The 24,238-nt window shown below is 39.0% G+C and overlaps 1 protein-coding gene across 2 annotated transcripts in view; it reads right to left on the bottom strand.

The window, feature by feature from the left end:
- The window catches only part of LOC136883331 (zinc finger protein 2), a 29,268-nt gene extending 5,380 nt beyond the window's left edge, over positions 1-23,888 (bottom strand). Inside the window, exons 1-3 of one of the 2 annotated variants that reach the window (XM_068225309.1) lie at positions 23,763-23,888; positions 20,388-20,465; positions 6,636-6,694 (exon numbers count right to left, since the gene is read on the bottom strand). In XM_068225309.1, the coding sequence (XP_068081410.1) occupies positions 6,636-6,694; positions 20,388-20,465; positions 23,763-23,831 (206 nt within the window). In that variant the 5' untranslated portion in view covers positions 23,832-23,888. Of the gene's footprint in view, positions 1-6,635; positions 6,695-20,387; positions 20,466-21,207; positions 21,384-23,762 lie in introns of those variants that run through there. The other variant, XM_068225310.1, reaches the window with a different exon arrangement.
- Positions 23,889-24,238: the final 350 nt, after the last annotated feature.

Below are 24,238 nucleotides of genomic sequence, written 5' to 3'. Positions count from 1 at the left end.
CTGCAGATCTTCAACTGTTAGGTCGAATGCAACTGCCTGTCCATTTCGGCATCTCCAAACAAAGCATGAGTTAAGGTCTCTGTACCTGAGGATTGAAGTCCAACAGACACAGCAGTTTTATCCAACAAATAAGATCGCTGCGATCCACTGTCGATGAAAGCCCTGATGATGCGTTCTTGTCTTCCGGATAGGATCTTCACCATTAGAGTTTGAAGAAGAACCTCTTGACCATACCTTTGACTGCTCAAAGTAGCACTGTGTCTTTCCGTACTTCGCTCTTCCTTCTTCTGCTCTTCATTCGACTCCTTCGATGGCAAGTTTGGACACATAAGAACACGGTGTCTCTTCCCACATACCTGACACCGCACAGTCGCTTTACAAGCCTTAGCCGTATGACCTTGTTTCAGACACTGGTAGCAGCACCCCGTTTTCATCAATATACTTTTCTTCTCAGACAAAGTCATATTCTGTGCCTTGAAACAAACATTCATATCATGGTTTCTCTTACAGACAACACAATTGCTTCCATTTGATGAACTTCTTGCTTCTCCAGAAAACAGATTACTAGCAGTAGGTATAGATTCAGGTTGAGGTGATTTGCTCTTCTGCTTTCCCGGTTTCTGTGAGGATATGTAGAATCCCCCTTGGGCTAGAGAAATTCTCTGTTCTCCCTCCACTTCATTCTTCAGGAAAAGTGATAGCTGTGACAATTTCTCACAATAAAGATTCTCTGCTGTTTCACTGATAGGCAAAGAAATGGCAGTTCTTAACCACACTCTTAGCAGGTCTTCTGGGAGTGATGATTCAACTAGGGGGAATAAAAAGGCTGCATATTTATCACTGGTCATTCCCAACAATTCCAGCGACCTAAGATGCGACTCTAATCGATCATGGAGTTGCAGGGGAGTGAGTTTCTGAGTCGCTGTGAAATTCTGAATAACTAATCCTAACAGTTCGCGAACTTAAAACTCCACCAATTATTCTTCTCTTCCGAACCTACTCTGTAAACACTGAATTGCTTTCTCATAGTTATCAGCTGTAGGCGGAAAGCTATTTATGACGTCTCTCACCCTACTGCCCTCTGTAGGAGCTTGAATTAGGTACTGGAATTTATCTTCACTTTCTATGTCCGGATCATCATGTATCCTACGGAACTGGCTCCAGAAACCTAACCAGTCTTTAACCACCACAGAATTTCCTCGGTTCGATCTTAGGCAACTTAAGTTTTTCTTACCGGAACTGGAATTGTCACTCAACACATCGACAGCTTCACTTGAGACAGTTGCTACATTCACTGCATACGAGTTCTCGTCCTTCTGACGTGCTTCGTCTAATTTATCGTGGTATTCTTGCACTTTATTGTATTCAATTTCATAATCTGCGTCATCGCTACTGTTGAGAAGCACGTCTAAAACTTTATCATTAGCTTCATTCAGTTTAACAGCCAGTCTTTCTAACTTAGTTAAATATAATCTTACCTTGTCGAGTTGTGTTTCCGTCATCAATGAGTCAAAAGTCTTCGTAAATGCTGCACATATGGGTTTTCTCGACTTTACGAGTCTCTCCATCTTGACTTGCTTACAGCTTCTTCACGTCGAATCGAATCCGTCCTGTCACGGTCGCCACTAATGTTCCATTCAAACCAGAAAACCTACCTGGTAGACTGGTTTGTCAAAAATGCAGGCACTTCTTATTTTCGGAAACAGTAACAACAAATTAGTTTATTCAAGGTAAGACTGTATTTCCGACACATTTATATACACAACATAACCATAACTCTAAGACTGTAACAAGTGACTGTCTCATGTCCGTGAACCAAAGCCCGTCAATCATAAAGTTATTTCACTTGGCTAGATCTCTATGAAAGGACAAAACGTGACACCTTGATATTGAGATAACAAGGAAAATGGGATTGGTGTGAGAATTAGTCAAATGAAAACTCTAAAATTGAAATAAAACTATGTAATGTCGTGCCATGATTCTCTCCGTTGGCAGTCTTGTTACTGAATATCCTATAAGTAGTAGCACCATGTGCACAAGCAAATATCATCAAAGTGGCCACACCACTTCAGGCATGGAAGAAAGAGCACAGCAATCTGCTATATACCTACTGAGCAGTGAATGTACAAAATAAATTGAAATTCACTGATGAAGGATGATACAGTATGATGATGCATGTTTGTCATAACAGCAGCATGAAAATGCTCAGCCCAATACTGCCCATCCAACAGGTGCCAACACACAGAACCTGCAGTCTGAGTGCTACACTCACCATATTCGCCAGACCTTGCCCCTAATGACTGCCTCATGTTTGCGCCACTCAAGGAGGCACTGGGACGAAAGACATTCTGCTCAGATGAAGGATGAAAGAGCATGAGCGGCAGCAAAGACTACCAAAGGATTTCTTTTGAGAGGAATGCATGCACTTCGTAAGCACTATAGGACTTAAACTGAACGTAACAGAGAATATGTAGACAGCCGTTCATCACTGTTGTTCAATAAAGGAAATTGAAAATATTTAAGGTTTTCATTTGATTCACCCTTGAAAAATTGAATATGGCATGATCATTACCACCTGTTTCCCATCCAAGATTTTCTCTGGGTAGCATAGTATACTAATTACCTTTACCTCACTCTGTCTTTCCACTATTTCTCTTTAAACACTGATTACCCTGTCGTTAATAAACTCCCTCATTGTACCTTTCAATCCAGTGTTGGTTGGCCTTTAGCCCTCCTCCCCATCATCCTTTCCTCGTATGCCTGTTTTGGTATTCTGTCTTCTGGTAATTTCGTCATCCAGACCACTTCACCTTCTGTGAATCAATCCCACCTTGCAATCTCCCAACAATGACTCTCTCTCCTGTCACTTCATTCTGTACCCTCTTTCATTTGCTGCACCTTGTGATGCTTCTCAGAAACCAGATTTCAGCTCCTCTTTTGCTTCTCTTAGTTGATGCCTAGACTGCCGGAGCAAATATAAGTACCGGTATAAAGTATGTCTTGTAGAGAACCTGCTGTCATTCCATCACTACATTCTTGTTTCAAACAATTTGTCTCCCACTATGGTAGAACTCTGTATGTTGTTCAATTCATGTGCTTATCTCCTTGTTCTATTCTCCATGCTCTGACAATGTACTATCTCAATATTTACACCATCTCAATATGTTCAGGGCTTCATTAATGATTGTTTCTATTCTACTTGCCCTTGTCACTACCACTGTCTTATATTTAGCTGTGATTATCTTCATTCCAAAACTTTCAATTTCATAATTCCCTAACTTAACTTATAGCAGAATTTCCTCTTCTTTATCACCCCATATAACTGAGTCTATACAGTAGAACCTCGATGCATTGTTCCCGGAACTGTTGCTTTCCCATATTCATCTTTCAATTTATTCGGTCCCAAAAATGTTCTATATAAACCAGTGTTAAATTTCCCCACATCCATCATTCCTTGCACTATCATTTTATCACATCAATCATCAAAAAAATATTTGTCCTTGCCCACAATTTTCCCGCAATGGATTGATCAGATGTAAGAGAAATAAACACAAAAGTTTTTTTAAATTTAAAGAGACAGCATCTAATAGCAACAACCAATTTAGTTCTCTTTCTGGGTTGAACCATGTTGTTGTTTTCTGTACATTATGTACAGTTTGCTGACGTTTAGAATATATTGCACTACTGAGTGTGACTGATACCTGGGAGACGGGTTATCTGGGATCGAGTGGGGGTATTTCAGTCACCTTGACAAAGAATACTGCAATGAATTTGAAATGTTGGCAAACTGTAGGTAATGTACAGAAAACAACAACATGGATCAACCCGGAAAAATAACTAAATAACTATATACATCGTGGAAGCTTGACTTCCTTTTTTTTTTTAGTGGCTTTACGTCACACTGACACAGGTAGGTCTTATGGCGATGATGGGATAGGAAAGGCCTCGGAGTTGGAAGGAAGCAGCCGTGGCCTTAATAAAGGTACAGCCCCAGCATTTGCCTGGTGTGAAAATGGGAAACCATCGAAAACCATCTTCAGGGCTGCCGACAGTGGGATTTGAACCCACTATCTCCCGGATGCAAGCTCATAGATGCGCGCCTCCAAGCACACAGCCAACTTGCCCGGTAGCTGCACTTCTAAGATAGAGACAACCTGTTATGCGAGAATGTAGGAGTGATTCCGAATTGCTAGTCTTGAGCAAGGATCTTTTAGGCTGGAATGGTGTGCCCAGGTAACTCACACACAACCTCAATACACGCCTCCTGGCAACAACGCCTATCCTCGACCTACTAACCGACACCTAGAAGTATTCTTATTTACAAGAATTAAAATGGAGACACTGTAAATCCCAAATTTGCCACCCTTCATTGAAAATTAAAAACTGCACAGTTTAAGATAGTCACGGTGTGCACTGAGTATATTTTTATTAGTCACAGGCTTATTAATTGCATCATACCTTGTGGAGTGTGTGAGATGCTACAGGCCTGTTGACCACTTTGTTACACCTGCCCAGTTGTCTTGTTAGAAGCTGGACCTAATGTAGCCACACTAATAATCTTTTCACCAGCCTGGTTTGAAAGTAACTCCTAAGTTGGCAGCCTCACCTAGCCTGCTGTGACATCGTCTGAGACGTGCCATGTTGAATTTCTAACTACTGTGACATCGTCCGAGGCACGCAGTGTGGGAACTTTAATCTATCGTTCATGAGGGGTCAACAGAATCTTTACCAAAATACAGGTTATCACCATAATATCCACGTATATTATTAATTAGCAACAATAGAACTGACTTTAATGGTTTTGAATTATTATGAGATGTAAAGTGAAGTGAAATGAAATGGTGTAAAAGTCACGCTTTTCATTCCCATTGCATATATCATGGTTGCAATATTCTGATACCGTCTGGCTCCACGGTTAAATGGTTAGCATGAGTTGGCCTTAGGTCTCGATTGGGTCAGGGATTTTAACTTTCCATGCTTAATTCCAATTCGGGGGGCTGTGTTTGTGTGTGTGTACATGCATGCCGACTTACGCATTAGGATTAATCATGCAGCAATTCGAAAGACCTGCACCCAGCTTATTATAATATTTACATGACAAAAAATGCCCAAATACAGTACCCATATTTTATTATTTTGCTTTCTGCCTATTTTTTATGTCACCTGCATTTATTGTTTTCCTGCACCCATCGTCACTTTCCCCCTCTCCATTGAAAAACGATGCACTGAGGTTTTACTGTATGCCAACATGACAGGGCTACAGTTTTCCATGAGGTCCTCGAGCTTTGTTCAACAGTAAAGGCCAGCACACACAGAAAGTTATGCTACACAACCAAATGAAGAAAACTCCTATGCTGAGCTATGCTAACCTAAGCAATGCCAAGCTAAATTTTACAGATCACCAAGGAATCAATTTTCATAGCTGTGGCTGGCTTCACGTATGCGCTCGATCACGATGAAACAATCATTACATATGTGTGGCTTTTGTGAATATATAATTTAACTGGCAAAGTTTTAATCCACCTACTCAACACTACACAATGGCTGTAATGCCTATGTATACATTACAATGTCAATTAAATTATATGTACTCTTAATTCAATACGGAACCAATAATGAAATTCATAACCTTGGATGATTTTGTGAATTACCTCAATACAGTAGCTATTATCTTGCTTAATTGTTTGCGTGCTTGTTAATTATCATGGAAGGCAGACGAAAGACAACTATTAGCAAGAAATAAATGAAACTCTGGAAATTTATTTAATATATCATTTACAGAGGTGCCAACCTTTGAAGTGGATTATTAGTAATGGCCCACCGCCCCCGAGAAAAAGTTAGAGTAAAGTCCAAAGCATGCTCCTTCCTTTTTGATAATGACACCACTTTTGCCCTTCCCTCTTGCAATCTATTTGAAAGTGTATCATATTACACAATAACATTTCCACACAACCTGTTAGTTTTCGAGAGACTTGAGCACACTGAATTAGAAACTTTTTCTCCTTTAAAAAAAAACTTCTTTCATAAAAGTAGGCCTTATTGGCAATTCATAGTGACTAAGAGATGTTCTCACAATAACTATTGTCTTCCTACCACTTTTCCCACACTGGAGTGGTCACAGGTACGAAGTGTTTCGCACATGTAAATTAGGCCTGGTTTTATGGCCAGATGCACTTTCTGGTGCCAACTCTATGTGGAGGGATTTGATAACTATTGCGTGTTTCTGTGGTTGTTGGTACTGCAGTCTGTTGTGAATATGAACAGTCACATGTTGGGACAAACAGCCAGTCCCAGAGCCATAGCAATTAACAATTTGCAGTTAAAACCTCTGGTCTGGCCAGAAATCAAACCCAGGCATGGCACTGCTATGTCTCCAGATGGGTATCCAGCAGTCAGGATGTGAGTGGCACCCACCATCCAGGAGTTTCACTGTTACCTGTGTATTCTTTTAAGTGAATTATTTTATGCAATCCTTTACCTGACTTTTAACTGAAATGTTACTAAATACTATAAACAATACTAATATCTATTTCTAATGACAACCCATTCAACCTTGGAACAATTAATCTCAGAAAACTGTCTAGTTCAATTTATGAGCTCTAATCCCAACAGAAAAAGCCAGTATTCAAACTTACTCAACTGGTGGATAGTCATCAATCTGACAGTCCTCTATTTCAAGTTCTTCTTTCACATTCTGTAAAAAATAAAATAAAAAATAATGTTTTAAATTCAGCAGTAAAATGATTAATAAAATGTAAGTATTTATGAAAATATTAAACTGGTAATAACTAACAGACATACATGGAAGATGAACTTTAAAATATTTCTTATTACTATAACACTGTAGAACTCCAACTACCCAAAGTAATAATGTATGGTAACATGCAGCATTAACCCATTAGTGGATACCGTCCGAAAAATTGGACGCCACAGAAAGTAAAATTGTGTCATATTTATGAAGGGTTTTAACCCCACGATACTTTCTTGTGCTTCAGAAAGGCTGTTGCTAACAAGAATCAAGAATACATGATTCCTTCTCCTTACCATTTATTGTTAAATCACACTTATTGTGAGCATGGCGGCAAGATAGTACAGAGTTTTGTGCATTGGTCACAATTTTTATTTATGGATTAACAAATATTTCCAATAATTGTAAACTTTGGTATGGACAGTATTTTTGACACTCCTATGAATCTATCGACACACAAAGATGTCAATGATGTCTTATTACTGATATGACAGAGGCTTGTAAATATAGCTGTCCTGAAAATCGGACGCTTTGCACAGGGAGTCCTACTGTCTCAGACATTTGTATTCTGTTACTAGTTTGATATGCGTTTGTGGGCAGGACCTAGTGTTTACAGTGCACTATGTCTTCTGGTATAAGATAGAGCAATTTTGTTACTTTTATTAATCTGTCTCTGTTTTATCCTTGGCTTTGGCAAAATGAAAGTGACTGAGGTATGAGCGATGCTAGTAATGCCATCCCTTATGCAGCCAGTCCCTGTTATGAATGGTGTGAAAGTGTTGCTCATAGGGTCAGTTGGTGCATGCATTTCAGTGGGCTTGGTAGACTGACATGTAATCACAACTCCTGGCTTGGTGAGGAAAGCAACTGGAAACTACCTCACTCCTCATTCCCTAGTATGCCTCTAAAGTGATGCATAGGCTATTTATGACAGCTGATAGCAGAGCTGTAGAGGATCCAACCAACCTTAGGGCTGAGGACTGAACATACACTAGTTTGATGGTGAGTGAAGTATTGGAAGCTTCGGAGGAAGAACCGACATTTGGAGAGGAGCAGCTTATCAAACCTTCTATTGACGGGTGTGAAACGGTTTATGATAATGACAGATGAGTATGACTAATCCAAATTACCTTAGTAGAAACCTACTTCTGAGTAAATGTGAAGGGCAAATTGCTTCAACACAGTATGAAAAAGGGAGGCTAGGTTCAGTGCTAGTCAAAATATTACTGAAAGTTTACAGATGGAACTGAAAGAACCAGAAAACCATGCAAAAGCAAACTCTCATGCGAAAATAGTCATACATAAGATTGGACCAGTTCTCCTGTTTCTGATATCCCTGATAAAAAATTCAAAAGCATTAGTAGGTCAAATTGTAACACAAAAGAAGCAACCCCAAAGTGGACAAGATCACAATCTACATCTCATTTAGTGACTGACTGTTTTCATGTCTCCCTTCCCCACTTCATGAGATGATGCAAAAAAGTGTGAAATTGTGATAAACTTCTTTCTCTGCCAGTGGCTATGGGACACCTTTCCACCTTTCCAATTGTACACAGCAATATAAAATGATAGGCTGAATCAAACAGGGGGCATACAATATTCTCTGACGACTACTTTACAATCCTGAAATTGGTAAGACATCTGGCTTCAAAGAGAATAAATGCAACAGGAACATATCAAGAAAACCAGACCCTGAAGTTCCCCCGTTCAAAGAAAGGCGGAGAGGTAAAAGAAGAAGAGGATGAAACGACTGCAGGAGTTTTGGTGGTGCGTTGCTGGTGCACTGGAATGACAACATTGTTGCCACTGCTGGTATGAACTACAAATAGATAGAGATGAGCGGTGCATCAAGGTGGTCCAGCGTAAAAAAAATTATGCAAAGAGTCTGTACCGCAATGAAAGCTGTTCAAGTCCTATAGTGGCATCCGAAGAGTGGATCTGCTTAACTCTCTTGGTGCCAGGCGGTAGTGCGAGCACCCGCCCTTTAAATTGCCAGAGACGATCTGGTCGGCCTTTAACAATTCAGTCGGAAGTTGCCAGAGCCGATTACATCGGCCGGCTTAAAATTCTGTGATATACATAATTTTGAGGCAACCTATAGTGACGTGCATACTTTTGTTACAACCTGTAGTAAAGGGGCTAAACGTTATTGTGTGCCTGGCCTTGCTTTGGCAGTTCTAAAAGGATGTTATACCTTTCACAAGAGTTGTTTCCTGTGTTTACAAATACCGCTAACCAATTAGTAAGAGATTGCTCCTTGCAGTGAGTGGATTTGTGACAGGAAAATGGCATGTTATTCACGTGATATTTTTTCAGCAGATATTGATGACAATAAATTAATGCCGTATTTGGAACAGTGCAAAGTTAACACGGGTGATTTATCAGATAGCGATAGCGAATTTAGTTCAGAGAGTAGCGACAAAATTATACCGGACACGTCCGCGGAATCACTGCAGCTAAAGAAGAGACGTTTAATTGTGTTTAACAGCACTAAAGCTACTCTGAATATGGTGGTAGATGAAACTAGTGATAACGAATATGATGATAATGTCTCTGGAGAACATTTTGTGGAAATTTGTCCCAATGAACCCGACAACATTCCTTAACCTCCTGTCTCCTTCAAGGAAGTTCTTGGATCTAAACATGCCCGACCGTCTGATTCTCCGCCCATATACTTCAATTTACTTTTCACTTACTCTCTGGTAAACCTTATAATCACATATAGTCTTCTATCATTACCTAAATGCCGGTCTCCGCGGGCCAAGTGTAGCGTGCCTGCCTCTTGCCCGAAGGTTATGGGTTCGATTCCCGCCCAGGTCAAGAATTTTTGCCTGGTCCTGAGGGTTGGTTCGAGGTTTACTCAATCTAAGTGACCCTAAGTGATTGCACTTGAGGAGATATCTGAGGTTGAGAGGGCGACCCCGGTCTGGAAAACCAAGAATAATTACTGAGAGGATCCGTCTCACTGACCATGATACACCTCGTAAACTGCAAGTAACGAACTGAGCAGCGGTCGCTTAGTAGATCAAAGCAAATCACGGCTTTAGTGCCATACTTTTCTTAATTTCGTAAATTCTGTTGTATTGAAAAATTATTTCTCTAATATATACTACAACCGAAAATGAAAAACTATTTTTTTTTCTGAAAACAAAAAACTATAATATCAACTACTATTTTTACTTATTTAATAATTCAAAATTATTTTAATACTGTGTTGTCTGCACGTAGAAAATTTGTTGTCAGTATTTGCCAAACATCGATACAAACACGCAAATTTTATCGGTGAGTAAAATTGTCTTGTTTTTACTAGTGACATATGTTTGAATTTTTAATTTTTACGTTTTTATTTTTCTCGTCCAAATTAGTTATTCTATAGAATTGTATTTAGAAATACATTATACATAATTACGTATATTCTTTTGTATCGTAAATTATTTTTTCAAAGTAGATATTGAGGGAGAAAGTGCGAAAATATTTTTCTCTTCCTAAAAATAAACGCTATCGACAACTGTAAATCAACAATAAAACGTCTTTGACTCTTTATATCACTCCAAACCAGTTTCTTATTCTACATAGTCATATAGAAAATTTCATGCCGGTATTTGCTATACACCGGTAGATATACACGAATTTTAAAATACATGTATTTCCACTGAAAACGGCCTGGCACTTTACAGTAGTAGAGTGGTGACAGAGCTCTGGCCTCTTCCAGCTGATGGGGAGCAGCCGACCAGATCGGCTCTTGGCTCCAAGAGGGCTAACCAGTTTGAATTTCACCTGAAATGCTTCTGTGGATATCACAACCAGTAAATACATAACCATAAATAGTGTATACATTATTGTGATAAGTCTTTAGTGGAAATTGTAGATCTGCTTTACATTGTAAATTGTAAATCGGACGTCCTGTGTAAATAAAACTATCACATGTGTGAATGTTCTGCTTGTTGGAACATGTTTCTGCAATTATTAAGAGTAGAAATGGGTAGATAAACTGAAATAAAATGCAAAAAATTCATTTTACGCACTAATAGGTTAAAGAACAAAAGTTTCATATATCTAGAGCGCAGCTGGACTGGTACGGGCAGTGTACAACGCCAGTATAAATGAAAATGTGAAGTTGGCATACCAGCAAAATATTACAGAACTGAACATAACCCGTTCTTCTTTATGAACTGAATGGCATACTTATTTTCTACCTCTTCACATACCTAGAATTAGTATTTAGCTTATGTGAGTTACAGCTATTCATAGATTCTCAAGTGAACTTCTATTTATTATACCGATTTATACATTCCAGAACAAAATCCCAGAAGATTATAACACACACACACACACACACATATATAAAGGCCCTAATTCACAGTTATACTGAGAAAATGAGAAGGTTTCAACAGGTGAAATTGGTACCAGTTATAGAACGTTATGTCTTCTTTACAAGAAGAAGACAATAAACTTCTCACAACCACAGAGTTGCCTGAGTACCACCAGTACCAGAAAGTGAACATTTCTTTTTTTTGCCATAATCTCTCCATCATTTACACTCTTCACTTTTCAGCTTTTTACTCAAACCCACTTATGCTACATTGCATTGATCACTTTCAGAATTTTTGGTCTTGCTGACACTTTTTATCAGATCTGCCACTATAACCACTACCACTAAACAATTCTTTACATTCTGACACTTCTGACTCCCTTTCACAAAAACTTCTGCTTAGAATTTCATAAATCACTGCACGCTAACAACCATCATCTACACGGCATGATTACAGCTACTCACTTTGTATGTGACTGGAACAGTGGGGATTCATTCACACTCAATGTTGAACAGAATGTGATCTAGTCAAGGCAATCAAACACAGGTTTTCTGACAAGAAAGTGCAGTAATTCCTGTTTCAAACAGTATACATGCTGCATCTTCTCTTGGCAGAGCACCTGAAGTACATCCTCAAATCTGATCAAGTTAACCAAGCTTTCTCACACAGCTGAGAGCTATTGGATTTGTTATGTCCGACATGCTATTGTGAGGCAGGGAGCCATGAGTATATACCAATGAGTTAAAACTGAAGTTATATGTTAGCTGGTTGAAAGCTTTACAATTAGCCTAAACCCTATCTCAGATATCCTGGGAGACAAAGTAAACTGTGGGAAATGAACTGGAACAACCTACCTTTCGTTAAAGAATTACAAATACTTTATATGTGTAAAGTAATGTTATTTCCATATAAGTGGTATGTATGTGACCTCATTCTGTCCATTTTCACCTCAAAAAGCTGTAAAGTTTTAATTGAAACTCATGCATAAAAATAGCCTTTGAAAGAGAGGTAGTGCCAACTGTGGAAGAGCCATTTTGACTTTCAGTGTAGGCTCACTTTGATTACATGCTACCTATGCGGGGAAGAGCTCTTGCTATATTGTTGTGTGACTGTCATTTGCCATACTAGTGTAGACATTATTGCAAGTTTCTTTCTTGTTAATATTTAGTAATACTAGTCAACATGGTTGACATTTCACCCGTTTTAATTAAGAATTGAAACTTAACAGCTTTTTTGAAGAAAAATGAAGCTAAACATGTACTATAGGCACTGCCTGACAAAAAACGTTGAAGCACCCAGAAGGAGAAGAGGAAACAAAATGAAACTTCACATGTTGAGAGGGCACGTGATGTCATTTCTGTGATTACAAAATAGAGCCAAATTTACAAAGAACTTGTCAGTATGACAGTGCACCTCCTCTGGCCAGGAAGCATGCACTGATTTGGTTGGGAAAGGTCTCACAAAACCTTTGTATCCTCTCTTAAGTTAAGCTGGTCAACAACAGTTGTACTGGGTCCTTGATATCCTGGATACTAGCATTTGGACAGAGTTGACATCCAAGCTGGCCCTCATGTGTTCTATCGGGGACAGATCTGGGGATCGTGCTGGCAACAGGAGTACCTCAACATCACACAGACAGTTCATAGAGACGCATGCTGTGTGTGGATGAGCGACACCCTCTTGAAAAATTGCACCAAGATACTATCGCATGAGAAGTAACATACGAGGACATAGCATTGTGCCATCAGAGTTCCTCCATCACTAACAGCCATGACTTGAAGTCACATCCAATGACTCCCCACATTGTGACGCCAGGAGTAACACCACTGTGCCCCTCGAAAACATTAGAAAAAATGGGACCTCTCCCCAGGTCGCAGCCATACATGCAGGCAATGGTCATCTAAGATGGTTCATCGCTAAACACAATGCGATGCCATTCATCAGCAGTCTATGCTTCCCAGTCACGGCACCACTCCGTTTGTGTTGTGGTGTTAACGGCAGCCTACGCACAGGGTAGTAATTCCCTAGTCCAGCTGCTGCTAGTTTCCCACCAATGGTGTAGGATGATGCAGAATATCTAAGAAGTTACCAGAACGACTAGAAGCAAATAGTGTCTTCATTCCCCCCCCTGATCTCGGGTGAGTTAGTGGCTAAAATTCCAGTTAGTAATCTGGAGGATATGGGCAACTGTCAAACGTGTTTGTATTCCTGGTAGTTAAGTTAGTACACGAGATGTGCTGCGTGAGGTAGGTCCAACCCTGTATGTGCTCCTATCAAAACATGAATACAGTGTAAGTAAGGTTGGTTGTGTGTGATACTAAGCAGTGAGAGTGTTATAAGTTATCATTAAATAATAACCCAGTGTCTGCCAGGATCCAATGTGAGCCAATACTGTGAGAATCATAATACTGCCTTGATCTGATGAAATCTAATCCCACACAGGCCAGTTTTGAAATGTAGTTTGTTCAGGTTAATACAGCAGATGTCTCGCATATGCATGTTGGCTGATCCCCGGAATCTCTAGCTACAACTACAAACCATTTTCTCCCTAACAACATTCTAATTTTCATTTCTTTGTGAGGTTGGTAGGCAGTGGCCATGTCACGTTGATAGCTGACACAGATCATTTACTGAAAGGTAAAAAGTGGCAGGGAGGGATACAGTTTGATGGAAATATAGTAAGCAGTCTGGCCTATGCTGATGATTTTGTCTCAATGGCAGACTGCAATCTAACATCCAGGAATGTGAAAAGAAGTGTTGTGAGTATGATATAAAAATTAGCATTTCCAAGACCAAAGTGATGTCAGTAGGGAAGAAATCTAAGAGGATTGAATGTCAAGTCGAGAATAAAAACTTTGTAATCAGGATGTGCATTCTCCCTAGACAGAGATATAGTAAGTGAAATTCGATTCAAGATGCAGCAAAGCAAATGCAGTGAGCTCACAAATAGGATCAATAGTGTTCTATACGAAAGAAGTCAGACAAAACTGTCTTCATATTTGACTGTCTTGAGACCGATTTTGCTGTATGAGAGTGAAAGCAGGGTTAATTCAAGATTAATAAAAAATCAGAAGTAACAGACATGAAAATAACAAGGATGATTGCAGGTATGAGGTATAAACAGGTGAAAAGAAGGCAGGAAGTTACTCATCGTCGCCATAAGACCTATCTGTGTCGGTGCGACGTAAAGCAACTAGCAAAAAAAAAAAAAAACAAAAAAAAAACAAAACAAGGAAGTTACTCAAAATGAGATAAAGGTTAAGTTAGGAATGACCTCAATGGATGAAGCAGTATGATTAAACTGGCTTTGGTGGTAATGTGAGGTGAACAGATGGGGATAGGCTACAAGGAAAATCATGCATTCAGCCTTGGAGGGTAAGAGAAGCAGAGGGAGACAGGGTGATGATGGGTAGATTCAGTTTTAATGATATAAAGATAAGAAGTGTGGAATTAAATAGGTCACCAGTAGAGAATTGCAGAGGTGATTAGTTAATTCAGAGAGGCTTACAGACTGAACATTGCAAGGCACAACAGCCTACATTCCAGAGATCACGGGTTTGAACTCTACTATCGGTAGACCCAAAGATGGTTTTCCAGACCAAGCCTTTTTCCATCAGATTATCATGATATGACACTTTTGTTCAATTGATCCACAGTGAAAACCATTCAAGCACTTCTTATGTACTCCAAAGAACTATATCAAGACATCCAGCAGATATTTAATCACATTGTTTCACATTAATCAAACACAAAACAGGCAAATACCATAAGTCATGTGTTAAGAAGTAACTTTTCAATTGTATGATTCTACACCAACTGTTTTCAACCATAAGCCAAGATTGTGAAAACTTTATTTCATGTTTCTAGAATTGAACTTTGACATAATTTCTCAACTCGACGATATGTAGTAATCAAGATTGTGAATTTTAATCTTCAGGTTTTTACAACAGAACTCAAATTTTAACATTAATTTGATGTATATATTCATGTCTTTGACTAGTCAGTTTTATGGTTGTCATGGATGAAGATGACCCCAGTGGAGGTTGAGAGTAGTACCGTAATGTTTTAAGCATTTACATTATTAATAAAAGTGTACTGAATAGGTGGAACTCTTTCTTTTCTCTATTTGAAGACCTGTCTGTATCGGTTTGATGTAAAACAAACAGGGAAAAAAAAAAAAAATGCAGGTATGTACAAGTAATTTACATCTTAAAGGGCAGAATTTAATATATTAAATCCCACAATAGGTTGCCCATGAGTGGAATTGAATATGTTAAATGGTCAGAGATCCCGCAACACTGGCGCACGTAATATTAAAAAGAACTCAACAGATGGCACTAAATTACACTTGTAAGTCTGGTTGAAGGGGGAATCCTCGAATAGAGTTGTGTTATCTTCTTGCTAGCTTTTTACAAGCTGTGAGAGACTACCATGTCAGTTGAGCATGCGTCGCGAGTTTTGAGACTGGCTTTTCATGATTTATATAGCTAGTTTGCAATATTGTTAGAAAGTCAGTGAGCAACAGGTTGCCTCAATTTTGGACTCTATGGACGTAGAAGAACTGATTTTTATTTGAAGAGTCCAAAGACAGAAATTTAAGTAGTGAGCTTTTTTTTTTTTTGCTAGGGGTTTTACGTCGCACCGACACAGATAGGTCTTATGGCGACGATGGGATAGGAAAGGCCTAGGAGTTGGAAGGAAGCGGCCGCGGCCTTAATTAAGGTACAGCCCCAGCATTTGCCTGGTGTGAAAATGGGAAACCACGGAAAACCATCTTCAGGGCTGCCGATAGTGGGATTCGAACCTACTATCTCCCGGATGCAAGCTCACAGCCTCTACGCGCACGGCCAACTCACCCGGTAAGTAGTGAGCATTCCCAGTGCAAGAGCGACTCAAGTGCCCCAGAGAACGAAACAACTGACATGAGTAACATGTACCCAGGACCTTCAAGCACCAATCAGATACATAACATTAATCCAGGACTAATTTTACATTCATATTTCGACATGCTGACCGAGCGACTTTCCACTATTTTATGGTACTGAAATTTTGACATAATTCTCCAGGAAAGGGTAATTCAGGGAAATCAATGGAAACAACAGGCAACACCTCCAACTAGAAGATGTAGAATCAAAGACTGGTCATTTCCAATACTACCTGATATAAGGAATTTGATGGGCATAAAGCTTATTTGTGAACTTTAAATAAAGGTAAATTTACGAATATTTTAGAAAACATTCATACTGAGATTGATCAAAAACAAAACCCTAGTCAGAATGTAAATGAAATGAAATAACTGAGAATATAAATATATTGTCGGAAGAGGCTTCCAATCTATATTAATGTAGGAAGGCCATCAAAAAGGATCCAGAGAAACGTCCCATATGTCTCCCTCCTGTCGGCTTCACTCCTCATAATGTTTCCCCTACTTTATCCTCCATTTGCCCTGTTTCGCCTCACGCTCCTCTCATAGCCATACACATATATACTCAATCAGCTGATGACGTAAGGGAAGAAGTAAACACAGCAGGACCGGCCAGGAGGTAAGCATTTTCATTGTTCCTTTGACACTTCACCACTGTATTTTTACAAAGTTTTTCTTTATTTCTTATTTTTTTAAACAATTTTCATTTCTCTCATTACAGACTCTCTTCAACATCTCAAAGCTTTATAACAAAAAACTTAACCTCAATTTTGGTTATTATTGTATTTTAAATTTTCAGTCCATCCTAGAGATATTAACCCTTTCCGCTCATGTGTCGACCTGAGGTCGACAGCCGTCACTCAGCGTTATAGCTCGTGTGTCGACCCTGAGTCGACACAATGTTTCGCCGCTCGTTGCTAGGTTACCTGGAATGCCAGGGCTTTTGTACTTCATTTCGTAAGTGCTGGTCCCTTCCGGAAACCGAAAGAAACCAAATAGGTGTGTTTTAGTTTCTCTTTGCTTGGCAAAATTGCTCCGTTTTTTCCTTGACAATGGAAAGCAGTTGCGTGAAGCAACATGGCGGCGCACAGTCTGACCGAAGCTGAGATTCTTGCGTCTATTTAGGCTGATTGTTTTATAATGACCATGAAAGTGATGAAAATTTTAAATCTGGCGATGAAAGTGATGTATCTATTAGTGATTCAAATGATGATATTGATATCAGCGTCGCAAGAAATCATGGAGGAGGCGACAGTATATTGACTCGTCCCGGTTCCAGTCATACAGTGCTGACTTCAAACATACCTTGGAGATCGTGGAGAACGGGAGATGCAGGATTACCCAAATTTCCTTACAGATTAGTCAGTGTATTCATAAACTGTGACAATAGACTTAAAATAGAACTAGAGTACTGGTAGCTATTTTTTACTGATCAGTTGACCTCTATTGTCCATGAGACAAACAAATTTGCCAAAATGAAATTACAGCAAAAATACTCCACTTCAGAAGAGATCTATCTGGTTTTCTCGGAAAGCTGACAATAGAAGAGCTGAAGGCATTTATTGGTACAATTATCAACATGGGGATGAACAGTAAGGCAGAAATGCAGGATTATTTTAGTGCAGACTGGTTGGATAAGCAAGCAGGGCTCCATCCAAGCATTTGCTTTGAACGCTTCCACAGACTCAAGACATACCGTTAAGAAAGTGAAAAACATGATTTTGTGTCATATAAATACCATACATTCATTAATTTTGTAGTTTCTTCATGTATATATTGTTACAACCAGTACTTAACACCAGGTTATAAAATATGAAGAATGCTGACAGAAATAAATGCGAGTTGGGAGAAATCAGGATGTACAAATAATTTGAGTGGAAAGGGTTAAAAGAAAATGCTTCTCCAGCTTTTGAAGAAGGAAGATCCCTTACATCAGATTTTTTAACTCAAACTTGAACATTGACTTGTTGATGTTTTAACTCAACATGGAGGAACATTTTATCTCATCATTATCATTATCATCATCATCATTAAATGTTTTTTATTTTGTTTATGACAGTTTTTGTATCCTTTTTAGCTGAAGATGTTCCACATTAGGAATGAAACATGTACATTTTTAAATAATGTAATTAGATTTTAAGCTGGATTATGTTGCATTATTACATAGACTAGTAGTAAAAAACAAGCAGGTATTGGAAGGTGGGATTCTCCATTCAACCTAACCTCAGTTGAGTTGACGCCAACATGGGACAAAAAATGAGATTTATAAACTTTTGCCTTTTTGAGCTAACATGTTGTCATGAAAAAATTTGATAATATCCTACGGACCTTTGCAATGGAGTATATTCAATATTCAGGGTAAGTAATTAATATTACGTACACATGCATGTTTGTAGTTAATGTTCAATAATTCTGGATGAGTTTTAACTTGCCATAATTTTGTCCAGGTACAAACATAGAATGCTTCCACTCGTGTAGTGTTAAACACTTTCCTCTCAAGGAAATATTGTCTACTTTATGCACCAGTTGCATAAATACCTATTACATATGTATCTACACTGTTTCCCTGAAACACAATTATTCAACTTTTGAATAATCCTCACTTTACCTTTAACTGATAACACTACTTGCTTGTTGATATTCACTCACAACCCATAATAGCAGCAGAATGTTACAGTGGAATGCTGGACATTCGTTAGTGTACTGAACTACCGCTGTTCTGGTAAGAAATAATAGTGGAGGGGAGAGGAGTGCATAGGTCATTGTGCTGCCATGAAAATCAGTCAAGACATTAGGTGATCCAGATAACTGGAGTTCTACTGTATAGGGAGATTCCTTTTTAAGAGTTTATGCTCTCCATAGAGGAGTCCCTTCGAGCTCTGGCAAATTACATTTAAATTTTTGAACTTCATCAAACAAGTTCCTTATGACAGACCATAGAGTAAAATACTTCATCATACATTATATGATACAGTAAAACCCACAGTAAATATTGTAGTAAACAAATAAAATAATTTTTTTGTATAGTGCCATGCAAATTAATCAGAGCATAAGGAAGACAATGCAAAGACTTAGTTTCATGTACAATGTAACTCTGTGACTAGACTAGTACTGAATAGAACATGGGAGGATTCCAGTATGGATTCAGGAGAGGAAGCAGGGTAGGAGATGCAATTGGATGTCTATGGGTAATTGCAGGAAGAATTTGCAGATGCATTGGAACTGTAGGTATGTTTCCTAGACTAGGAGAAAGAATTTGACATAACAGATTGATGTATAGTAATGATGATACTGAAAAAAAAAAAATCCATTGAAAGAAAGAGAAGATTGAAACAGGAGCTTTACACAGGGCAGAAAGTGGTAGTCAGAGTAAACAAAGATTATGAAATGGAAGCCGGGTGATGTGGAATGGCAGCTATAGAGAAGAAGTAAGGAGCAGGATAGGTATGGGGAAAGTACTGTAGCTTTTGGAAGATTTTTCCCTGCCTTTTTTTTTTTTTACAAGTTGCTTCACGTTGCACCGATACTGATACGTCTTATGGCGACGATGGGACAGGAAAGGGCTAGGAGTGAGAAGCAAGCAACCATGGCTTTAAATAAGGTACAGCCCCAGGACTTGCCTGGTGTGAAAATAGGAAGCTGCGGAAAACCATCTTCAGAGCAGCCGACAGAGGGGTTTGAATCTGCTATCTCCCGAATACTGGCCGCATTTAAGTGACTGCAGCTATCCAGCTCTGTTTTGGAAGAGTGAAAGGGATTCTGATCACTAGAGCAATACCAGTCAACATGAGGAAGAGGTTTGCAAAATGTTTTATTTGGAGTGCAGTGATGTAGCCTATAGAAGCAAAACACGGACACTTAAGGGGAAAAAAGGTGCTGTATCTTGAGAGTCTTGAAATGTGGGTATGGTGAAAGACAGAGAAGATAAAATGGATAGACAAAGTGAGAAACAAAGTACTCAAGAAGACAGGAGAGGAGAGGAATCTAATGGGCACTATCAAGAAGAGGAAATGATCGTGGCTTGGGCATGCCCTGAGGAGGGATTACGGAATGCTGACAGACATCACGGGAGGATGAGGAATGATACATTTCCTAGAACGGGAAATATGTCAGAATAATAATAATAATAATAATAATAATATGAATATAACACGATAACCTCAGAACTCATTGAAAGTACAACACATAAAAATAACTTTTACTAAAACAACCATTACACAGAGCAATTGCTATTTAAGAACCAAGCATACAATGCATAGGAACCACATGACCTAAGTATGAGCAATGTGTAGCACACTGTTGCCAACCACAGGAAAAAATACAAAACAGTAATCTTGATTCATTAATTTGCATAGTTCTGTAGAATTGACACACGTAGCAACAAAACTGAAGATCAACTTACCTTATACGAATCCTCTTGGTCTTCTTGCTTACAAGAGACAAAAGTGAACTGAACTTCCTTGCCAGAGCTATCATCATCCTGAAGAAAAGTAAAAGAGAGATGGTGATAATTTTAGGATATGACAGTGGCCAGAAATACTTTCATAAAACAACCTTATAGTATGTTTATTCAGCCCATGGTTCTTAGTGCCATGGCTGCCAGAGGACATGTTCGACTCGGCTTTATATTTGATGCCCATGGGCAACCTGCACATTTGGATGATGATGATGATGATGATGATGACAATGAGGCAGCAAGAGAGGGTGTCGTCGCATAGCCCACCCCAATCAAATAGCGCCAAGGGGTCTGTTCATACTCCTCTGATGAAAGAATCACCAGCCACAGCGTCATATGAACACCGCGGAGAGGTTTGGAACTGAATCCAGAATTTTGATATGCAATCTAGTGGTTAGAAATTCTATACCACCACCCCCTAGCAACATTCTGATGGTGAAATATTTTCCAACAACGAACTCAAACGAGGTGACCAGAGTGTCAGCCAACAGGCAAAAACCCCATATAATCCCTCCCACGTAACAGCTGCGAGACAGTAATTCCAGTAAGCAGATAGACGGAGAATAATGTAGGCTAGTCATAACAAAATTTCACAGAGTGCTTGAGACAACTGATCTCAAAAGTAAAAATACAGTAGAAGTCCACTATAGCAAGTAAGGTATATAATAAGAACCCTGTTATAATGCCAGTTATTGTCTGTCCCTTCAGAATTCTTATATTAAAATCTGCATTGTCCTTCGATTACAGCGAGAGTACTATCACTTACGCATCTGTTATTATGGGTGATTAAGCTGCACGTTTGTTTCTGGTACCAATATTTATGCATTATGTTGCATGCGATCGATCATCTTTGGTATTGTTTCTCTGCTATGTCTGTCCACTAGTGAGGTCTCTCGTCGACATTCGAAGGCGATGTTGGAGTCAATTAGCAATACCTGTCAACTGCCGTTCTGTAAAGAAAATCAGAAATGAAAGACGACAATATGTTTTCGTAATAAATACGTAAATAACATCGTCGATTACAGTTAACTCGTTAGAAATAAAGGATAGGTAAACGATTGCTTAACTTTAATACTCTACACTGAAATTAAGTAAGAATGCAATACACCTCAAGATATGGCAGAGTGCAGAGCAGAGGTTAGTTTATATTTTCTTGCATCTGGTTAAATTTCAGTAAGGCTATTCCCATGTAAATTTATAGCGAGATGTTATCAATTCACAACTGGCGCTTGAAATATATTTTCATGATACCTATGATATGGTCAAGTTAGATTAGGTGATGCTGTTTGAATAAGAAAACTGAAAAATTTGCCACGAAATGCGATCAATCATCGAACAGTATCTTTTTATGGTTATGTATACTAGCGAGGTCTCTGGTCGACATTTGAAGGCGATATTGGAGTCGATTAGTAATACCCGTCCACTGCTGTTCTCTAAAAGGAAATTCATAATGAAAGTGGACAACACATTTTCATAATAAATGTGTAAATGACATGGCCGATAGGAGTTGTTAACTCGTTAGAAATAAAGGCTGAAGCTAACGATTGCTTAATTTTAATGTTATATACTTGAAATATGTTTACATGATGTACATACGGTTAGGTTAGATTAGGTGATGCTGTTTGAAGAACAAAACTGAAATCCTCCGGAGTGATGCTATAATTTTTTCGGAATGAAATGAAACACTTTTTCACATAGTATCGGATTTCAAAAGATAACAAACGAATAAGCCATGGTGTGGATATCATCCGTGAAAATGCAAGTTTTGAACAAACTGATTGCAGTTTCATATGGAGTTTAATGTGAATGGATTTTCCCTCAACTTTTATGAAAAATCGGATATAGCGGCAATCCGTTATAGTGAGTAAATATTTCGCCGTTGTGACTTCTTACTATAATGGACCACTATTTTAACTAACATATTTATGCTCCAGCCTCATGGACACAGAAACCTTCTCACTCAAATTCAACAGCACTTCAAAGTTAACAACTAGACGTCATATATAGTAAGACAGAAACTGAAAAAGAGCAAGTGACAAAATTCCCAGCCCGTGCACGACAGTCACACAGCTTCGTTTGACGTACACTGTCCATACCTCTCAGTTGATTTCATTCAGTGTCCCGTGCCGATATCCAGTCAATCTCTCCCAGCTGCTCCAGACACAACGTCCAATACACAGAAGCTAGCCTAAGAGACTCAACTCTTTGGTGGCAAGCAGGCATAGCGAACACTCAGTTCCACAAACTGCCTCCTCAACTCAGACTGTCACTGTCCACAGCAGGACTCACTCACACTGAACTCTCTACTGAACTCCAACTGAACCTGCACACTGAATGAGCTCAGCGGAATCATCCAATCTCAAATGGCCTGTCTTTTATAACGGGGCCAGCCAATCTGGACGTTTTGAGAAAGGAAAGGCTTCCAGAGTCCTCTTGAAAGCGAACAGTCTGAGCACATTGACCAGACAATGCCTGAGGCCTCCAATGAGGTAACACGGTAATGGAAATGGCGGTGGCTGAAGTGTTGGCCAACGTGCACTTGGTGCAGGACTGAATTGCTCTCCGTTAGGGTGTACATACAAAATGGTAAATATGCCCCAATATGAATCAAAAAATGTTTCAAATACAGAATTACTACAAGGAACAAGAACTGTGTGAGAAATATTAAGAGTGATAAAATATGGGATATATAACATTTAGGATGCATTATGTGAGGAAACAAATAACTCCTTTTACAGCCAGTCAGGAGGCCAAGGAATCGTTGGTCAGAAATCAAAGGTCATCAAGACAAATGCTAAGTGAGAGGCATAAGAGGAACAGAAACTATACTTTGACAGGAACAGGTGGTCAGCACTTAAACGCTACACCCGGGAAACTGGAGCTGGAAAATGACAAGAAAATCAAAGGTTGCCTGCCATAGAGTCAGACACAGAAGGAAGACATGGCTAAGTTATTTTGAGGAATGGACAACCACTTGTAATGCCCTGCATCTTTTTCACCTGGCATAAGAGCGAAAGGCCTTTGCGACTGGCAACATCAGGTACACCAGGCAAGGCACATAGAAGATAATTTTATTTACGGACAGAATGTATACAAAATGCATGTTATATATTTACAGTTAGATTGGGCAACTTTCCTCTGCAATAAAGGACACCTGCCAGTGGTGGGAAAATTATTAAGTCCCTCAGATGTCTATAAACATGTTATTTTACTGCAAATACAAACAATCCTTAAAAGTGCAACATTGGCTTTAGAAACTGAAATTATTCATTGCATATACATTCTAAAATCTGACATCAGTGGACTATCTGAAATTCTTACCAAAGAAAAAGTCTCCTCGGTTTCCTGTACAGCTTCAGGCTCAGTCTTGACAGCTTCTATACGTTTCATGGTATCTTACTCGCACAACTGATGACTGGTCCATGGAAAGTATAACAAGGGAGTAAACCCTGCAAGGAAATAGCAACATGGCTGTTCTGAAGAAACTCCAAGCTATAGGGTCAATAACAGACAGGTTTAGGGAAATTAGAGGTAATCTCTTTTACCTAAAATATATCACAACATATTAATACCTTCACTGCCAAAATCTGTCATTCAGTGAATATAAGAAAAAACACACTTGAGTAATAACAACTTCACTGCAGATTTTTGTGGTATAATGATCTTGTTGGACAATCTGAGAGTCTTTTATTGATCCATATATCCAGTTATCTTCAGTACTTCTCTCCTGGGACAAGAAGTCTTCAAGCTGTGAGTGCATTACTAACACTACGTTTAGAAAGACGTCATCTAATTAG

This window comes from Anabrus simplex, chromosome 1 (assembly GCF_040414725.1).
Source record: "Anabrus simplex isolate iqAnaSimp1 chromosome 1, ASM4041472v1, whole genome shotgun sequence".
Classification (NCBI taxonomy): Eukaryota; Metazoa; Arthropoda; class Insecta; order Orthoptera; family Tettigoniidae; genus Anabrus; species Anabrus simplex.
The sequence above is the reverse complement of the archived record's forward strand: the minus strand, read 5'-3'. Positions and strand labels throughout refer to the sequence as shown.